Here is a 16633-nt window from a genome sequence, read left to right on the forward strand (position 1 = left end):
AATAGAGTGATGGTCATGTTGTGGTGAATGTGGCTGCCCTGCAAACAGTTGTCCCTGGTAGAATCCCGGCCATCGCAATGTAAACAATTGAAAGGCATCGAATTGTGCCAGACCGAAACGTCGTCGGTCCATTACCTCCATCGATGTTGCCTGACCTGCCGAGTTCCTCTAGTGCCAGAGACCCAGGTTTGATCCTGACCACGGGTGCTGTCTGTGTGTGCAGTTCTCGCGTTCTCCCTGCGACCCGCATGGATGTCCTCCGGGTGCTCCGGTTTCTTCCCAGATCTCAAAGATGTGTCCTTTGCATTTCAAGTTCAACCTGCTCAACCTCTCCCTGTAACTCATGCTTTCAATTCCTGGCAACATCTATGTACCTTTCCAGCTTAATGGCACCTTCCCTAAAGCAGGGTGAACGAAACTGAACTCAACACTTCAAGTGCAGTTCCACCAATGTACACATTTATGGTAAGTTTCATTATAACCCACCTCTGCTCATTGTGAGTACACAAAAATGCTGGAGAAACTCAGCGGGTGCAGCAGCATCTATGGAGCGAAGGAAATAGGTAACGTTTCGGTCCGAAACCCTTCTGCAGACTGCTGCACCCGCTGAGTTTCTCCAGCATTTTTGTGTACCTTCGATTTTCCAGCATCTGCAGTTCCTTCTTGAACACTCTGCTCATTGTGAGGCAGCATTTGTGGAGGGTGTGGATGGATGACGTTCCAGGTCACGACCCTTCTTCGGAATCGAATTGTGCCAGCCCGAAACGTCGTCGGACCATTACCTCCATGGATGTTGCCTGACCTGCCGAGTTCCTCCAGCACCTTGTGTTTTGTTCCAGATCCCAGCATCTGCAGTTCCTTGTGTCTCCATTGCTTGTTGTTACTTCTCAAAATGATAGATTGTGCAGAAAATGATAAAGATGATTTCTTAGACATGATGACTGTGTTATAAGCTGAATCAGACAGTCCAATATTGACCTTTCTGTACTTCTCTCTATTGATTCCATATGGTCCCATCCATCATTTAAGAATGAAATATACTCACAATTTATATTCTGTGCCTTTAAAGATATCAGCTGGTGGGCACACGAAATTACAGCATCTGTGAAGTCTCCGGCTGGAGTGGTCTGGTTCGTCATTGTGAAGGTAAAAGAAAGAAAATTAATAATTAAAAAAAATTGTTACCAAGGTTCATACTTCATTGTCACCTGTACAGAGGAACAGTAATATTATTTTGTTCTTGCATGCAATTCAGTCAAGCTCTACTATACACAGGCAAAATGACACCCAAGCACATGAGTGTGTGAATAGTAGATTACACCGAGTCAGTACACAAGAGTCAGCATGTTTCTGGTGCCAACTTGTATCCTTGAAGTTTCAAAGTTTCAAGTTCAAATTCAAGTTTATTTGCCATATGCACCATAAGGTACAGTGAAATATGATTTACCAACTTGAACTTGAAAGATATAGTGTTTCAACTTGGCCATAAAGGTCCGTTGTCCTGACGGCGGCACTGGGTCAGAGTTGCAGGGGTCGACCTGGCCAGGCGATGTTGTCGGTGTCCTCCACCGTCGCTCCGTGCCACTGCAGGCCACGTTCAATCCACATGCTGGTCCATCCTCTGTGGGGCCTCCGGTGTTGCCAATCCACGCAATTCCCCGGCTGCTGCAGTGACTCCAACAGCCCACTCTTTGGTTATGTGAGATAATAGAACTGAATGGGAGTAGGAACCCAGAGGTTGTTTTGCAGAGCATGCGTCGATTCATTGTGGACTGGAGTATGAGCATTTTGTTGTTAGTGTGTGTGACGCTGCATGCTGCCTCCCCCACAACCGCACATTGGGGGAACAGACCCAATGGGTTTGCACTTGGTCTAGTATATAATGGATTTCTCAAGTTGCTCAAGTATACAAGATGTTATATATTGTGAATATTGTATATTGAGGGAAGCACAGTGGCGTACCAGCAGAGTTGCTGACTTACAGCACCTGAGACCTGGGTTTAAGTCATTGAGTGATACAGCCTGGAAATAGGCCCTTCAGCCCAACTTGCCCACATCGGCCAACATGTCCCAGCTACACTAGTCCCACCTGCCCACGTTTGGCCCATATCCCTCTAAATCTGTTTTATCCATGTACTTGTTTGATTTAAACGTTGGGATAGTCCCTACATCAAATCTCCTCTTCCAGCTTGTTCGATACACCCTTTATGTGGAAAAAGTTACCCCTCAGATTCCTATGAAATCTTTTCCCCTTCACCTTAAACCTATATCTTCTGGTCCTCGATTCACATACTCAGGGCAAGAGACTCTGTGCATCTATGCGACCGATTCTTCTCATGGTTTTATACACCTCAAAAATATCACCCCTCTTCCTCCTGCACTCCAAGAAATAGAGACCCAGCCTTCTCAACCTCCCCCTATAGCTCACACTTCTAGTCCTGGCAACATCCTTGTAAATCTTCTCTATACCCTCATGTAGGAAGGAAATGAAGATGCTGGCTTAAATTGAAAAAAAAAACGTTAAAAGCTGGAGTAACTCAGCGGTTCAGACAAGCCTGAAGAAGAATCTCGACCGGACATGTCACCCATTCCTTCTCTCCAGAGATGCTGAGTTACTCCAGTTTTTTTGTGTCTATTCTCTGTACCCTTTCCAGCTTGACAGCATCTTTCCTTTAACATGGTTCCCAGAACTGAACACAATACTCTAAATGTGGCCACATCATTGTCTTATACTACTGCAACATGACCTCCCAACGTCTATACTCTGACTGATGAAGGCCAATGTGCCAAACGTCTTCTTGACCACCTTATCTACATGTGACACAACCTTCAAAGAACCATGCACCTGCACTCCTACATCTTTCTTTTCTACAACATCCCCAGAGGCCAATCATTCACGTCCCAAAATGCAATACCTCACATATTTCTGCATTAAATTCCATCAACCATTCCTCAGCCCATCTGGCCAATCGATCAAGATCCTGCTGCAACTTTTTCAACTTTTTCACAACCTTCTTCACTATTTGCAAAACCAACCACTTTTGTCTTATCTACGGTATAAACTTGCTAATCTTGCTGTGTATGTTCTCATCCAAATCGTTAATATACTGTAGATGATAATCAGTAACGGGCCCAGCCCCGAACCCCGAAGCACACCACCAGTCACAGGCCTCCAGTCCAAGAAACAACTTTCCACCATCACCCTTTGCTTCCTTCCATGGAGCCAATTTGCTATCCATTCAGCTATTCCTAGGATCCCTTGTGATCTAACCTCCAGGCCAGCCTACAATGTGGAACCTTGTCGAATGCTTTGGTGAAGTCCATATATACATCTACTGTTCTGCCCTCATCAACCTTTTTGGTCACGTCTTCAAAAAACTGATTTGTGAGACAAGACCTCCCACGCACAAAACCATGCTGACCATCCACAACCAGCCTTTGTTTGTCTAAATGCCTGCATTTTCTATCCCTCAAAATACCCTCTATTAACTTTTTGACCACAGATGTTAAGTTCACTGGCCTATAGTTCCCAGGATTTTCCTTGCAGACCTTCTTGAGAGAGGCACAACACTAGCCACCTTCCAATCTTCTGGCACCTCTCCGTGTTTACAGACGACTTGTAAATTTCAACCAGGGCTCCCGCAATTTCCTTTCTGGTTTCCCGCAATGTCCTTGGGTATATCTGATCAGGCCCAGGAGATTTGTCGACCTTCATACACAATAGTACCTTCAGCACCTCTTCGACCATAACACTGACTGCTATCAAGACACTTCCATTGACTGCCTCAAATTCCTCTGTCCTCTTGTCTTTCTCCACTGTAAATACAAAGGAGAAATACTAATTGAGGACCTTGCACATCTCCTGTGAGTCCACACATGTTAACTACTTTGATTCCTGTGGGGTCTCTCGAGTTTCTCTTTTACCCATTATGTATTTATAAAATCGCTTGGGACTGTCTTTAATGCTATCTGCCAGATTTTTCCCCTGACCCCTTTTTACCCTTCGGATTTCCTTTTTTGGTTTGCTCCTTTGTACCCAAAGCTCTTCCAGGGATTCCCTTGATCACAGCTACCTATACCTGTTCCATGCATTCTTCTTATTCTTCACCAATGCTTCAAATTCCCTCATCAGCCAAGCTTCCTTAAGTTTGCCTGCCTCGCCCTTCACTTTAGCAGGGACTGCATACCCTGAGCTCTTGTCAGCACATTTATAAAAACATCCCACTTGGCTGATGCCCTTTTCCCTCAAACAACCTATTCCTATCAATTTGAAAGAGACCTTCTCTCATTCCTTCAAAATTGACATGGCCCAATGCTTTATTTTAATACATTTTAACTCTCTGTCACTATCCATAACTATCTTAAACCCGATCGAATGGTGCTCACTGGTCCCAAAAGGCTCCTCCATGAACACTTCATTCATTTGCTATACCCAATTTCCCAAGACTGGATCAAGTGTTGCCCTCTCACGTGTGGGGCCATCTACATATTGCTGGAGAAAACTCTCCGGAACACCTTTGAGAAATTGCACCCCACCTAAACCTATGACTATGATCTTCCCAGTCAATATTGGGAAAGTTAAAATCCCCTACTACAGAACCTTATTTGTCCTGCAGGTATCTGCAATCTCCTGACATATTTATTCTTCTAATTCCCATTGACTATTTGGGGGGTCTGTAGAACACCCCCAGCAAGGTGATCATCCCTTTCCTGTTCCGCAGCTTCATCCATATAGCCTCACTAGCCAAACCATCCATAATGTCACCTCTAACCACTCCTTGACATCCTCCTTAATCAACAATGCAACCCCCCCCCCTCCTGTTTTACCTTCACCCCTGTCTCTCCTGAAGCTCCTGTACCCCAGAACATTGAGCTACCAGTCCTGGCCCCCTCTTTACCAGGTTTCAGTCATGGCTACAACTTCCCAGTAGCAAGTACGCATCCATGCCCTAAGCTCATCAGCCTCACCTGTCAGGCCCTTTGCATTAAAATAAGTGCAGTTTAAACCACCCCTCCTTGCTCGCTCCCTGTCTTTCTCCTGCTTAGTCTGTCCTCTAAATTTTCTCTCACCACCCTCCCTCCATACCAACAGTATTAGCGAACCTGCCTGCCAGGATGTTGGTATCCTTCCAGTTAAGGTGCAATCCACCCCTGCCCCAGAGGAGGTCCCCATGGTATAAAAAATTTAATTCCTGCCCCCTGCACCAACTTCTCAGCCACACATTCATCTCCCCTATCTTCCTGTTCTTATCCTCACTGGCACGAGGTGCTGGAAGCAAACCAGAAATAACTATCCTGGAGGTCCTGCTTTTCAGCCTTTCACCCAAATCCCTATACTCATGTTGCAGAACCTCCTTCCTCATCCTAGCACCACCTCTGCCTGCATCCCCTCACTCTTGAGAATGCCGTGCAGCTTCTCCGAGACATCCTGGACCCTGGCACCAGGGAGGCAACACGCCATCCTGGAGTCTCGACTGCTGCCTAACTATTGGGTCTCCCACCACTATTGCTCTGCCTGGCGACGCCCTTAACTTGAGCCTCAGCACCTGGGTTGGAATCACAGCCCTGCCTGCTACTCTAATGCTTGCTACTTGAGGTTTTGTCTGACCCAACAGCTCCTAAGAGGGCGTACCTGCTTTGAACAGGTACGGCCACTGATGTTTACTTCTCTACCTCGTCGCCACCCACCTTCATTTGTAAATAAATTTGTGATCAGCGTGAGAATTTGGTGAAATGCGTGATTCTCATGCTCAATGCATGGGAGTTGGCAGCCCTGCCTCTCTATCCCCCTCTCTCTCTCTCCCCTCTCTCCCTCCCACCTCACTCTCATCCCTCTCTCTCTCTCTCTCCCCCTCTCTCCCCTCTCTCTCTCTCCTCTCTCTCTCTCTCTCCTCTCTCTCTCCCTCTCTCTCTCTCTTCCCCCTCTCTCTCTCTCCCCCTCTCTCTCTCCCCCCTCTCTCTCTCTCCCCCTCTTTCTCCCCCTCTCTCTCTCTCCTTCCTCCCCCCCCCCCCCCCTCTCTCCTCTCCCCCTCCCTCCCCCCCCCCCCCTCCTCTCTCCCCCCCCCTCTCTCCCCCCCCCTCCCCCCCTCTCCCCCCTCTCTTCCCCCTCTCTCCCTACCACCTCACTCTCACCCTCTCTCTCGTCCCTTCTCTCCACTCTCTCCCTTCTCTTTCCCCTAACTCTCTCTCCCCTCTCTTTCCCCTAACTCTCTCCCCTCTCTCGCTCTTCCCACCTCTCTCCCCTCTCTCGCTCTTCCCACCTCTCTCCCTCTCTCTTTTACCACCCCTCTCTCTCCCCCCCCTGTCTCCTTCTCCTCTTTCTCTCTCCACCTTCCTTTGAGAGTCTGTCCCTTCGGCACAGAGACTCTCGCGGCAGCGGCAGCGGCAGCGGCGCTTCTGACGGCTCCACGGCCCGGGACACTCGCACTGTCCGGAGTGCTCCATGGCCGGAGCTGCAGTGAGCGACTCGCCGCGCCGCAAGCACTCGACAGCGCTGCAAACACACGCAAGTCCCGGCTCCCCGCATCTGTTCCCGCCGCTGGTTCTGCTCCCATCCCTCCCGCAGCCCCGGCTCTCCAACACCCGCGGACCATGCAGTTTATCTGAGTTTTGAAATTTTCGTTGATCTCAAAATTTCTCACCACTAAGCTGAAAAATTTCTGATGAGCGTGAGGGCATGAGAGTTTGCTTGAGGGCGTGAGTCTCACGCTCAAAGCGTGAGAGTTGGCAGCCCTGCACGCTTGCGGTGCAGGCTCGAAGGGCCGAATGGCCTACTCCTGCACCTAATTTCTATGTTTATCTCTGCACAGCGCTTCCCCTCAACATGGCCGCTCCGCTGACTTTGCCTTATCCTTAAATGCTACTTAATTTACCAGTTTTAAGTTGCAACCAGTCCAATGGTTACCTTTAAATTGCCTTTATCACCTTAAATTAATCGTGCCTCTTCCCCTCACTGCTGACTTGTCCAATGGCTCTGGTTAAACTCTCCCGCACTTTTCAAACTGTGATACTGACGACAGCTTGATACTGACTACAGTTGCTGCTGTATGGAATTTTCACGTTTTCCCAGTGATCACGTCGGTTTTCTCCGGGTGCGATGGTTTCATACCACATTCTAAAAACGTGCAGGTTTCTAGGTTAATTTGCCTCTAAAATTGCCCTTCATGTGTAGTGAATGGGTGATCATTGGTTGGCGTGGACTCAATGGGCCAAAGTATCCATGAGGGGAATAGAGAATGAGGTAGCACGGTGGCGTAGCGGTAGAGTTGCTGCCTTACAGTGCCAGAGACCTGGGTTTGATCCTGACTACTAGTGCTGTCTGTACGGAATTTGTATGTTCTCCCTGTGAACTGCGTGGGTTTTATCCGAGATCTTCGGTTTCCTCCCAAACTCCAAAGATGTACAGGTTTTTAGGTTAATTGACGGTGTAAATGTTAAAAAGAATTGTCCTTAGTATGTGTAGGGTTGTGTTAATGAGCGTGCGGGGATAATGGGCCATTGCGGACTCGGTGGGCTGAAGGGCCTGTTTCTGCACTGTATCCTTAATCTAAACTAAAATAAAACTCAAGTCAGAGAATAATCTTTTACCCAGAGTAGCGGAATCAAGAACCAGAGAACATAGGTTTAAGGTGAGACACAAAATGCTGGAGTAACTCACTGGGTCAGGCAGCATGCCTGCAGATCATCGATAGGTGACCCAAAATGTCACTTAGCCACATTCTCCAGAGATTCTGCCCGACCCGGTGAGATACTCCAACATTTTATGTCTTGTATTCGCAAACCAGCATCTGCACTTCCTTGTTTCTAGGATTAAAGTGAGGAGAATGATTAATAATGATAATTAATTATTACTAATTATTTATTAATTATCACCTGATATGATTTTTGATTCATTGGGTGAATTATTGATTAATTTGTTCGTTTTTGAATTGAATCATAAATTTATAATCAATCTATTAACTAATTAATTAAGTGATTGATTAATTGATTCGTAATTATATGTATGAATAATTAATAATAATTAATGAATAATAAAAACCTGAGGGGCAACTTTTTCACACAGAGGGTGATGGGTATATGGAAGGAGCAGCCAGAGGAGCTAGTTGAGGCGGGTACTATAACAACATCTAAAAGATATTTGGACAGCTACATGAAAAGGAAAGGTTTGGAGAGATATGGGCCAAACTTGAGTGCGAGGGATTAGTGTAGATGGGGTATTTTGGTCGACATGGGCAAGTTGGGCCGAAGGGCCTGTTTCCGTGCTATTTGAATCTATGACTCCATGACTAGAAATAAGCTGGCAGTTCAACATTGCAAATGAAAAAGGCAATCTGCAGAGATACTGGTTTGCAATGATTTGTGGTATTCAGCGCTGGAATAATTGCAATATTACATGTTTTACAGTGAATAAATGCCCCCCTGTGAGAAAACCTGAAAATGGAAAGATTGTAGGGTTCGATGTGCTTGACCTGAACCAGGATTACCCTTATGGCACCATCTTGAATTTTGAGTGCAACGCTCCTGACCTGATAATTGATGGTGCCAAAGAAATTTATTGCATGAAAAACAAAACCTGGAGTCAAACAGTGCCAAAATGCATAGGTAAGATTCAGTGTCTATATCTACACAAAGTTTCACAAAAAACTCTTATCTGGAATTCACAGAAAAGCTGAAGAACGTCAAAAAGGTAGGAAGGATATGTTCATAAAGTTCCTCAAGCACTCTATCATTGCATAAGAGCACTGTTGTCCACCTTTCATGTCCACCTTCCTTCAGTTTACTTTGGTTTTGAGATGCAGCTGGGGAAACAGGTCAACTGTCCACCGAGTCCACAATCCCATTAACCTCCAAACCCACACGTCTTTGAGAAAGGTGAGGAAACCAGAGCACCTGGAGTTCCTGCCTATATCATAGAAATAAACTGTTGCAGATGCTGGTTAATACACAAAAGGACATAAAGTCATCCCACATGCCCACATTTGGCCCATGTCCCTCTAAACCTATCCTGTCTGTATACCTATCCAAATGCCTTTGAAATATTGTTATAGTACCTGCAGTAACTCCCTGCTCTGACATGAGTCTGAAGAAAAGTCCCGACCCCAAACATTACCCATCCGTGCTCTCCAGAGATGTTGTCTGACTTGCTGAGTTCTTATAGCACATTATGTTAATCTCCAGCATCCATTGTTCCTTGATTCTCCAACATTCTTCATGTTATCAAACTGATGTTGGGACCCTTGTTTCCCAAGCACATCCTGTATCATCCTACATGGAGATTGAAACCTGATTATGGGTGAGTGAGCAGTGGTATCACAAGAACAGCTTCCCGTCCAAACACCCATGGCCAGTTTCAGATGAAACTTCAACGTCATAGTTGGTGCTCTGTGTGTCTGCTTGATATTGACACAATGCACAATACACAATACAATTTATTTGTCACTTGAACCTCATAGAGGCTCAAGTGAAATGTTGTTTCTGCAGTCATACACACAAGAAATAAGACCCAAGACACAACACAATTTACACATACATCCATCACAGCGCATCTCTTCCTCGCTGTGATGGAAGGCAAAAAAACTTATCTCTCCCCTGCACTCCCCATTCCCCTCTCGATGTCAGAGTCAAAGTCAAAGTCCCCGGCGGGCGATGGTAATTGTCTCGCGGTCATTAACGCCGCACCGGGTGATGCAAGGCCGCGCTCCGGGTCTTGGTGTTGGAGCCCCCGGCGGGCGCTAGCAAAGTCCCGCAGCCGTTGAAGCCACGCCGGGCGATGTCAGGCCCCGCTCCAGGTACACTTCGACCCCGCGACTCGGGCGGAAGAAGTCACCGTTGCGGAAGCCCCGAAAAGCGGTCTCCCAGCAGGGACCCGCGGGCTCCCGATATCACCGTCCACCAGACCTGCGGCTGGAGCTTCCGAATCTCCGGGAGTCGGGTCGGGTCGCAGCCGAGCGCCACCACAGCTCCACCCGCTCCGAACTCGGCCAGCTCTGCGATGGTACGTAAGTCCGCAGCTCCGCGACTGGAGCCCCAGGACGTTCCTGCTGGAGGCCGCTCCACGTTGCAGCCCCAACGACAACGGAGACCCGACAGGGAAAAGGTCGGGTTCTCTGTGCAGGGGAAAGATTTTAAAAGTTTCCCACCCCCCACCCCCCCCACACACACACACACACATACCCCATCAAAAAAAAAAAACAACATTAAAACGGGAAGAAAAATAACAAAAAGACAGACAGACTGCAGAGGCCGCTGCGACGTGAGTGGACAAGATCAAATGTTAGTCCTTTGTCTTTCTCTGTGGATAGGCCTATCAGAGATATTTATATTTTAAACATTTTATTTGGCTTTATACCATAATCATACTTTATTATCCTAGTATGCTTTGCAACATACAAGGAATTTGATTTGCCATACAGTCATATCATTAAAAAGCAACAAAACATACAAAATAGTAAGATAAAACGAGAACTTATCAGTTTAAAGTTTGATCTTTATTTGATGAGGAGTTACGATAAGCAATTACGTGAAGAAGCCTGCCTGTGCGCAGCGCGTCAATCTTCAAAGCAGCGATGTGAAATCACAGATAACAGTAGTTGAAATGACATAGTAAGATTAGGGAAGACTAGAACTACCAGATGACCTTTATGATACGAGGGTTGGGAGTGGAGGGCACGTAATCGCTCATCGTAACTCCTCATAAAATTAAAATAAAACTTAAAACTGGTAAGTTCTCGTTTAATCTTACTATTTTACTTCGGAGTCACGTGAGTGATCATGTGAAGATTTCAAATCTCTGATTTCATGCCATGAAAACGAGTCCACACAAGCACAACTGCATCAATTGACCACAGATAAGGGAAACATTCATAATGAATATATAATAATAAAAGTAACCCCTCTCATCCGGGAGGGAACTCTAAAACCTAAAATAGAGTTGGCAAATATCCCTGGTCTGGCAATGGGTTATTATAAAATGTTTGGAAAGTTGTTTCATTTGACCATCTCCTGCAGCCGCTTGGATGTGGTCCAACGGAATGTACATAACCCTTGCTACTGATGTTGTAGCAGCCCTGGTGGAATGAGATTTGAAAATATCAGTATCTACTCCTGCATAAGCCAAAACCCATTTTAACCATCTTTTAACCTTATGGTCTGAACTGATACCTTATAAGGTTTTTTTAACTAACAAACATTGCTAGTTCAGAGCTTCTAAGGCTCTTTTTGACCTTGACGTATTGTTGTATATGTGTGACCACACATAACTGAAGGTCTATGGGGTATAACTAGTTTGAGACCTGATGCCCCTGGTCTGCTCTGCTTAACTAAATCATAAACATTAAATATTATATTATTTGCAGATGTAACCATCCTGTCCAGTCGCAATTATGTAGTGACTGAACCTGTTGCGCTGAGACCAGTGCCGTGAGGATAACTACCTTATGAGAACTGGGCCAAAGCTAAGGATGTAGCTGGATCCCCTTGGTGAAGTAGTACAAGATACAAGATACAAGATAGATTTAATTGTCACGTGTGCCTGATGGCACAGTGAAATGAATTTCCATACAGCCATACAATAAAAATCAACAGGACACAACACACTATAGGGTTTGACATAAAACATCCCCACACAGCAGAATCAAAGTTCCCCACTGTGTGGGAAGGCACCAAAGTCAGTCTCTTCCTCCACTATTCCCCGTGGTCAGGGCCTCCCCAAGCCCTCCGCAGTTGCCGCTACGGGTGGCCCGATGTTCAGGACCGCACGCCGGGGTGTTAAAAGTCCGACGTCGGGGCTGCGGGACGTCCTCAGCGGCGTGGACACAGAGTCGGCCCCCTCCTACCGGAGTCGGCGGCTTCCAAAGTCCGCAGGCCGCGCCGGGTGGAGACTGCTGCTGGAGACCCTCTGCAAGGCGCCCCAGGACTGCACGATGACGGTCAGCGCCGCCCGCGTTGGAAGCTCTCCGCACCAGAGCTCCTCGATGTTGGAGCAACGGCCCAATGCTCCGGAGCTCCAATCGGCGACCTAGGTAGGCATCGCCCGCTCCGCGGTGACTCCAGCGCTGCGCCGCCGCTGTAGCAGCCCTGGTCCGGTTCCCGGTCCCCGGCAGGAAAGGCCGCTCCGATCCAGCTGGTAGGCCGCGAGGTGGGGGGGCGAGGACGCGACTCGGAGAAATAGTCGTGTCCCCGCCAGGAAGAGGCTGAGAAACGGTTTCTCCCTTACCCTGCCCCCTCCCCTACAAAAAAAGTTAAAGTTTCCCCCAACACAAAACTTTGGACTAACTAAAAATAATAAAAAAGACAGGAATAACAGACAGGGTGTATGCAGAGGCTGCTGCCAGTGCAGCGCCCCTAGTGGACTGCTGCTGGAGACCCTCTGCAAGGCGCCCCAGGACTGCACGATGACGGTCAGCGCCGCCCGCGTTGGAAGCTCTCCGCATCAAAGCTCCTCGATGTTGGAGCAACAGCCCAATGCTCCATAGTGCCATAGTGTTAACACAATGTCAATATCCCATACCGCCCTGTACTTGGGCCTGGGAGAACTTGTGTTAAAGATATCCTTTATAAACTCAATATCAGAGGGTGAAACCTGACAGAGTGGGTCCCATTCGTTGTAGCAAATATGATGGGAAGGCACTTTGGGCACAGTTAATGGCACTATAACTTAATTTATTGTCAAAGACCCATTTGAAAATGAACTCCAAGTCGCCAGTTATCTGTACCGGATTAAATGTAACCTTAGCATTTAAACAAAATGCTTCCCATCTCCTGAAGAGGAAATGTACTGCTTTTTTGGTGCTATCCCTGCACTCTGCAGTGAGCACGTACATGGATCGGTCTGACAACCCGAGCCGCAGGAGCAATCTACTCAGAATCTGCAAGTGAATAAATTGATTTTATCATGCAGAGGCTGGTTTCCCATGCCACAGGCTGAACCAGCAAAGTTTTATGTTTAGAATAACCATATAAGGTTGTATTATTATTCCTGACAAAAGTGGGAACCATGGCTGCATAGGCCAGTCAGACAGTACGAAAACCTGAAGTGGGATATTGCTGACTTTATTGCAAGATCCAACTGATGAGGCAAAATGGATTAATGACATAAAAGAACATTCCTCCTCCGTGTAGCGTGAATGTATCTCGCGCCACAGTTATGCCCCATATTTTTGCAACCAGTGTATGAGCCTGGATGCAAACATATCGATATTTGTTTTTCCATCGAGCCATAATTTCATAAAATACTTTGTGATCCAAAACCCATTCTGTGTTGTCATTGATTTTACGTGATGATACACCAGCACCAAATGAGATTAGGTAAATTATTACAGGATACTTTGACTTGATTGCACCCATGTGACTAACATATGCCACCACGATAGTGTATCAGCTTGGGAGACATTGTGCAGCCCTGTAACAGGTGCCGCTGCCGCGGGCTCCCGAGGAGACCTGGGCTGATAGCTCCCTCCTTTGGAGCATATCAATGTGGAGCAACCTCTCCATCAGGTGCTCCATGTGGGTTAGACGTCTGAAGACGCTAGTCTTTGAAGGAGGGGAACCCTCCTGGTCTGACTAGCCTGAGTCCATAGGCCTGACCGACTTATTGTTAGTTTTCCCCTCTTTCATGGGCACCACAGTGGCCTGGGAGCCGTTGACCGCACTTTCAGCCACTCTGGTGGCAATACCGACTTACTCCTGGATTTACCCCCTCCATGGGAACCACAGTGGTCTGGAAGCCGCTGACCGTATTGTCAGCGATCCGGACCAGAGTCTCCCCACGGCCCATAACCGGTTTCCCCGCGGCCCGTCCAGACTTCGCCCCGAAAATATCCAGCAGGAAACTTCTGTAAGAAGAGATTCCTGCAAGAAAAAACAAAACCTCGTAATAAGAACAAAACTTACCTGCAGGTTTAAACTTACCGCTGGCAGGAATGACGTAATGACGTGCATGCGCACAGGCGGGCTTCTTCACGGAATCACTCACGTGACTCCGAAGTAAAATACATTTTAACATGAACATCCACCACTGTGACCTCCACATTCCTCTCTGTGATGGAAGGTAAAAAAAAGTTCAATCTCTTCCCTTTTTTGTTCTTTGTTGGGGGCCTCGAGCCTTCCGTTGATGGGGTGATCTTGACTCCCGTAGCCGGCAGCGTGCCCTCCGCTTCGAGGCGATCAAGCTCCTGCATCGGGGGGAGGGGGGAATCACAGTTACCCCGCGCCGGGTGATCTACCCCATGTCGGGGTAGTCGAAACCTTCTGCGACTGGAGCTTCCTGACATTGGTCTCGACCTGAGTCTGCGAGCTTCGCGATGTGGAAATCCGCAGGCCGTGGTTGGAGCGACTCCGATGGTAAGTCCAGGTCCCCGCAGTGGGGCTCAAAGTCAGACTCTGGCAAGGCCTCCAGCTCCATGGTGCGACTCATACTTTTAAATTTATTTACAATCCATCATATTTTGGACTGTGACAATATGGGTAAGATTGATACATTCAGCACCGATAGAACCTGTTTTTTTACAGTTATTATTTTACATAATGTTTTAAAGAATTTACAATGAAAGTCGGAACAAAATAGTTTCAGTAATTTTTATTTTATTTTTAGAATTGCGATGTAACAAACCAGATTTAGAAAATGGGAATGTGCAAACCACCAAGGAGTCTTTCAAATCTTTGGAGCAATTGCGCTACAGGTGCAGTTATGGTTATAAACCTGGAGGTGAACTAGTCACGACATGCACCCAATTCGGATGGAGTCCAGTACCATCATGTACACGTAAGCAGATTAGTTTATGTACTTGCTTACTGTATTAATTACATGCTTTTGATTAATTGAAAGATGGAAACAGGCCTTTTGGATCACCAAGTCCACGCCGACCATCGACCATCCTTACACACTAGTTCTATGTTCTATGTTATCCCACTTTCTCGTCCACTCCCTGTATACAGGACAATTTACAGAGGCTAATTAACCTACAAACCCGCACGTCTTTGGGATGTGGGAGGAAATTGGAGCTCCTGGGGGAAACCCACGCGCTCACATGGAAAATGTGCAAACACAACACTGACAGCACCAAAGGTCAGGATCGAACCTGGGTCCCTGGTGCTGTGAGACGACGGTTCTACCAGCTGCACCACTGTCCCACACCAAATTATTTTAGATATTGTTCTCATTGACCTGAGCAATTGTAATTTTCATTCAACAAGGTGATCGAAACAAAAGCAAATGTTCAGTTACCAACTTTCGGTCTCCAGTTCAAAACTGAACACTCTTCTTTTTCAGCAATACTCTGCAGGAAAGTAACAATAGAACATGGTCGATTTCATGGGGCAAGCCGGATGTATACTCATCAGGAGACAGTGAAATACACATGTAATGAATACTACGTACACTCAGGAGATGGTACAATTCGCTGTACAGCTCAAGGTTGGCAACCAAACCCAAGCTGTCACGGTAAATGATTTTTCTTTATTAACGTATTGCAAATGAGTGGGATACTAACATAGGTAACTTGGCTTATCCCCATTCCATGAAATTCTTTGTGTTATCAATCAATTTATCTGTATATTACATTCAATTGATTAAAAGATAAATAATTTCCACTATTAACAACAAAATATTGTTTCCAACATGATGGAGGTTTGCTCAATGTAAGGTTGATAACAACAGAATAGTTGTCACCATCTGTAGGAAAGAACTGCAGATGCTGGTTTAAATCGAAGGTAGACACAAAATGATGTCTGAAGGAGGTTCTCGACCTGAAACGTCAGGCATTCCTTCTCTCCGGAGATGCATAGTTGTTACCATTGTCCACACTGTTCCATTGTAAAGCAATTCATGCTTCCAGCGGTTTATATACTTTTATTTATTTTGGATTTTTCACTTGACCAGATAACTGATCAGGATGTTGTAATTTGTATGAAGGAACTACAGATGCTGTATTAAACCAAAGATAGACGTAAAATACTGGAGTAACTCAGCAGGACAGGTAGCATCTTTGGAGAAGGAATTGGGGACGTTTCGGGTCGAGACCCTTCTTCAGCTTGATGTCAGGGATGAGGGAGATGCATAGATAAGGAAGTTTGAAGGTGTGAAAACAGGGAAAAGGGAATGGAGATCAAGGAAAACGTAGAATAGATTTGTTAGCTGGGAGAAGGCAACAACAAAGCAAACAAAGAGATAAAATGGAGTCAGAAACAGTGGCTGATCAAAGAACTGGGAAGGGGGGGGGGGGGAGAGAGGGAGAGCAAGGGTTACTTGAAGGTAGCGAAGTTAATGTTCATTCTGCTGGGGTGTAAGCTTCCCAATTGAAATATGAGGCGCTGTTCCTCCAATTTGTGCTGGGCCTCACCCTGACAATGGAGGAGGGCCAGGACAGAAAAGTCAGTGTGGGGATGACAGGGGGATTTAAGGTGTCCAGCTACTGGGAGGTCAGGTAGTTTCAGCGAAACAGCACAGACCATTTCAGATTTCATCACTTCTGGCTGACTGTCCTCCAAAGCCTCCAACCTTATTGTTCCCCAGTACTGCACGGCCTTGTTTCATCTTTTCCCCAACATCCACAAAGAGAACTGCCCTGGCAGACCCAGTGTTTCTGCTTGTTCCATTAATTTCCACATACCTCGACTCCACTCTATCTCCCCCCCC

At 46.6% G+C, this 16633-nt stretch overlaps 1 protein-coding gene across 1 annotated transcript in view; it reads left to right on the top strand.

Moving 5' to 3' along the window:
• LOC129701226 (complement factor H-like) overlaps positions 1-16633 on the top strand; it is an 82260-nt gene that overhangs the window by 24614 nt on the left and 41013 nt on the right. Inside the window, exons 4-7 of the mRNA XM_055642331.1 lie at positions 1070-1146; positions 8404-8601; positions 14591-14761; positions 15269-15439. Coding sequence (XP_055498306.1) covers positions 1070-1146; positions 8404-8601; positions 14591-14761; positions 15269-15439 — 617 coding nt within the window. The remainder of the gene's footprint in view (positions 1-1069; positions 1147-8403; positions 8602-14590; positions 14762-15268; positions 15440-16633) is intronic.

Source organism: Leucoraja erinacea, chromosome 10, assembly GCF_028641065.1.
Source record: "Leucoraja erinacea ecotype New England chromosome 10, Leri_hhj_1, whole genome shotgun sequence".
Classification (NCBI taxonomy): Eukaryota; Metazoa; Chordata; class Chondrichthyes; order Rajiformes; family Rajidae; genus Leucoraja; species Leucoraja erinaceus.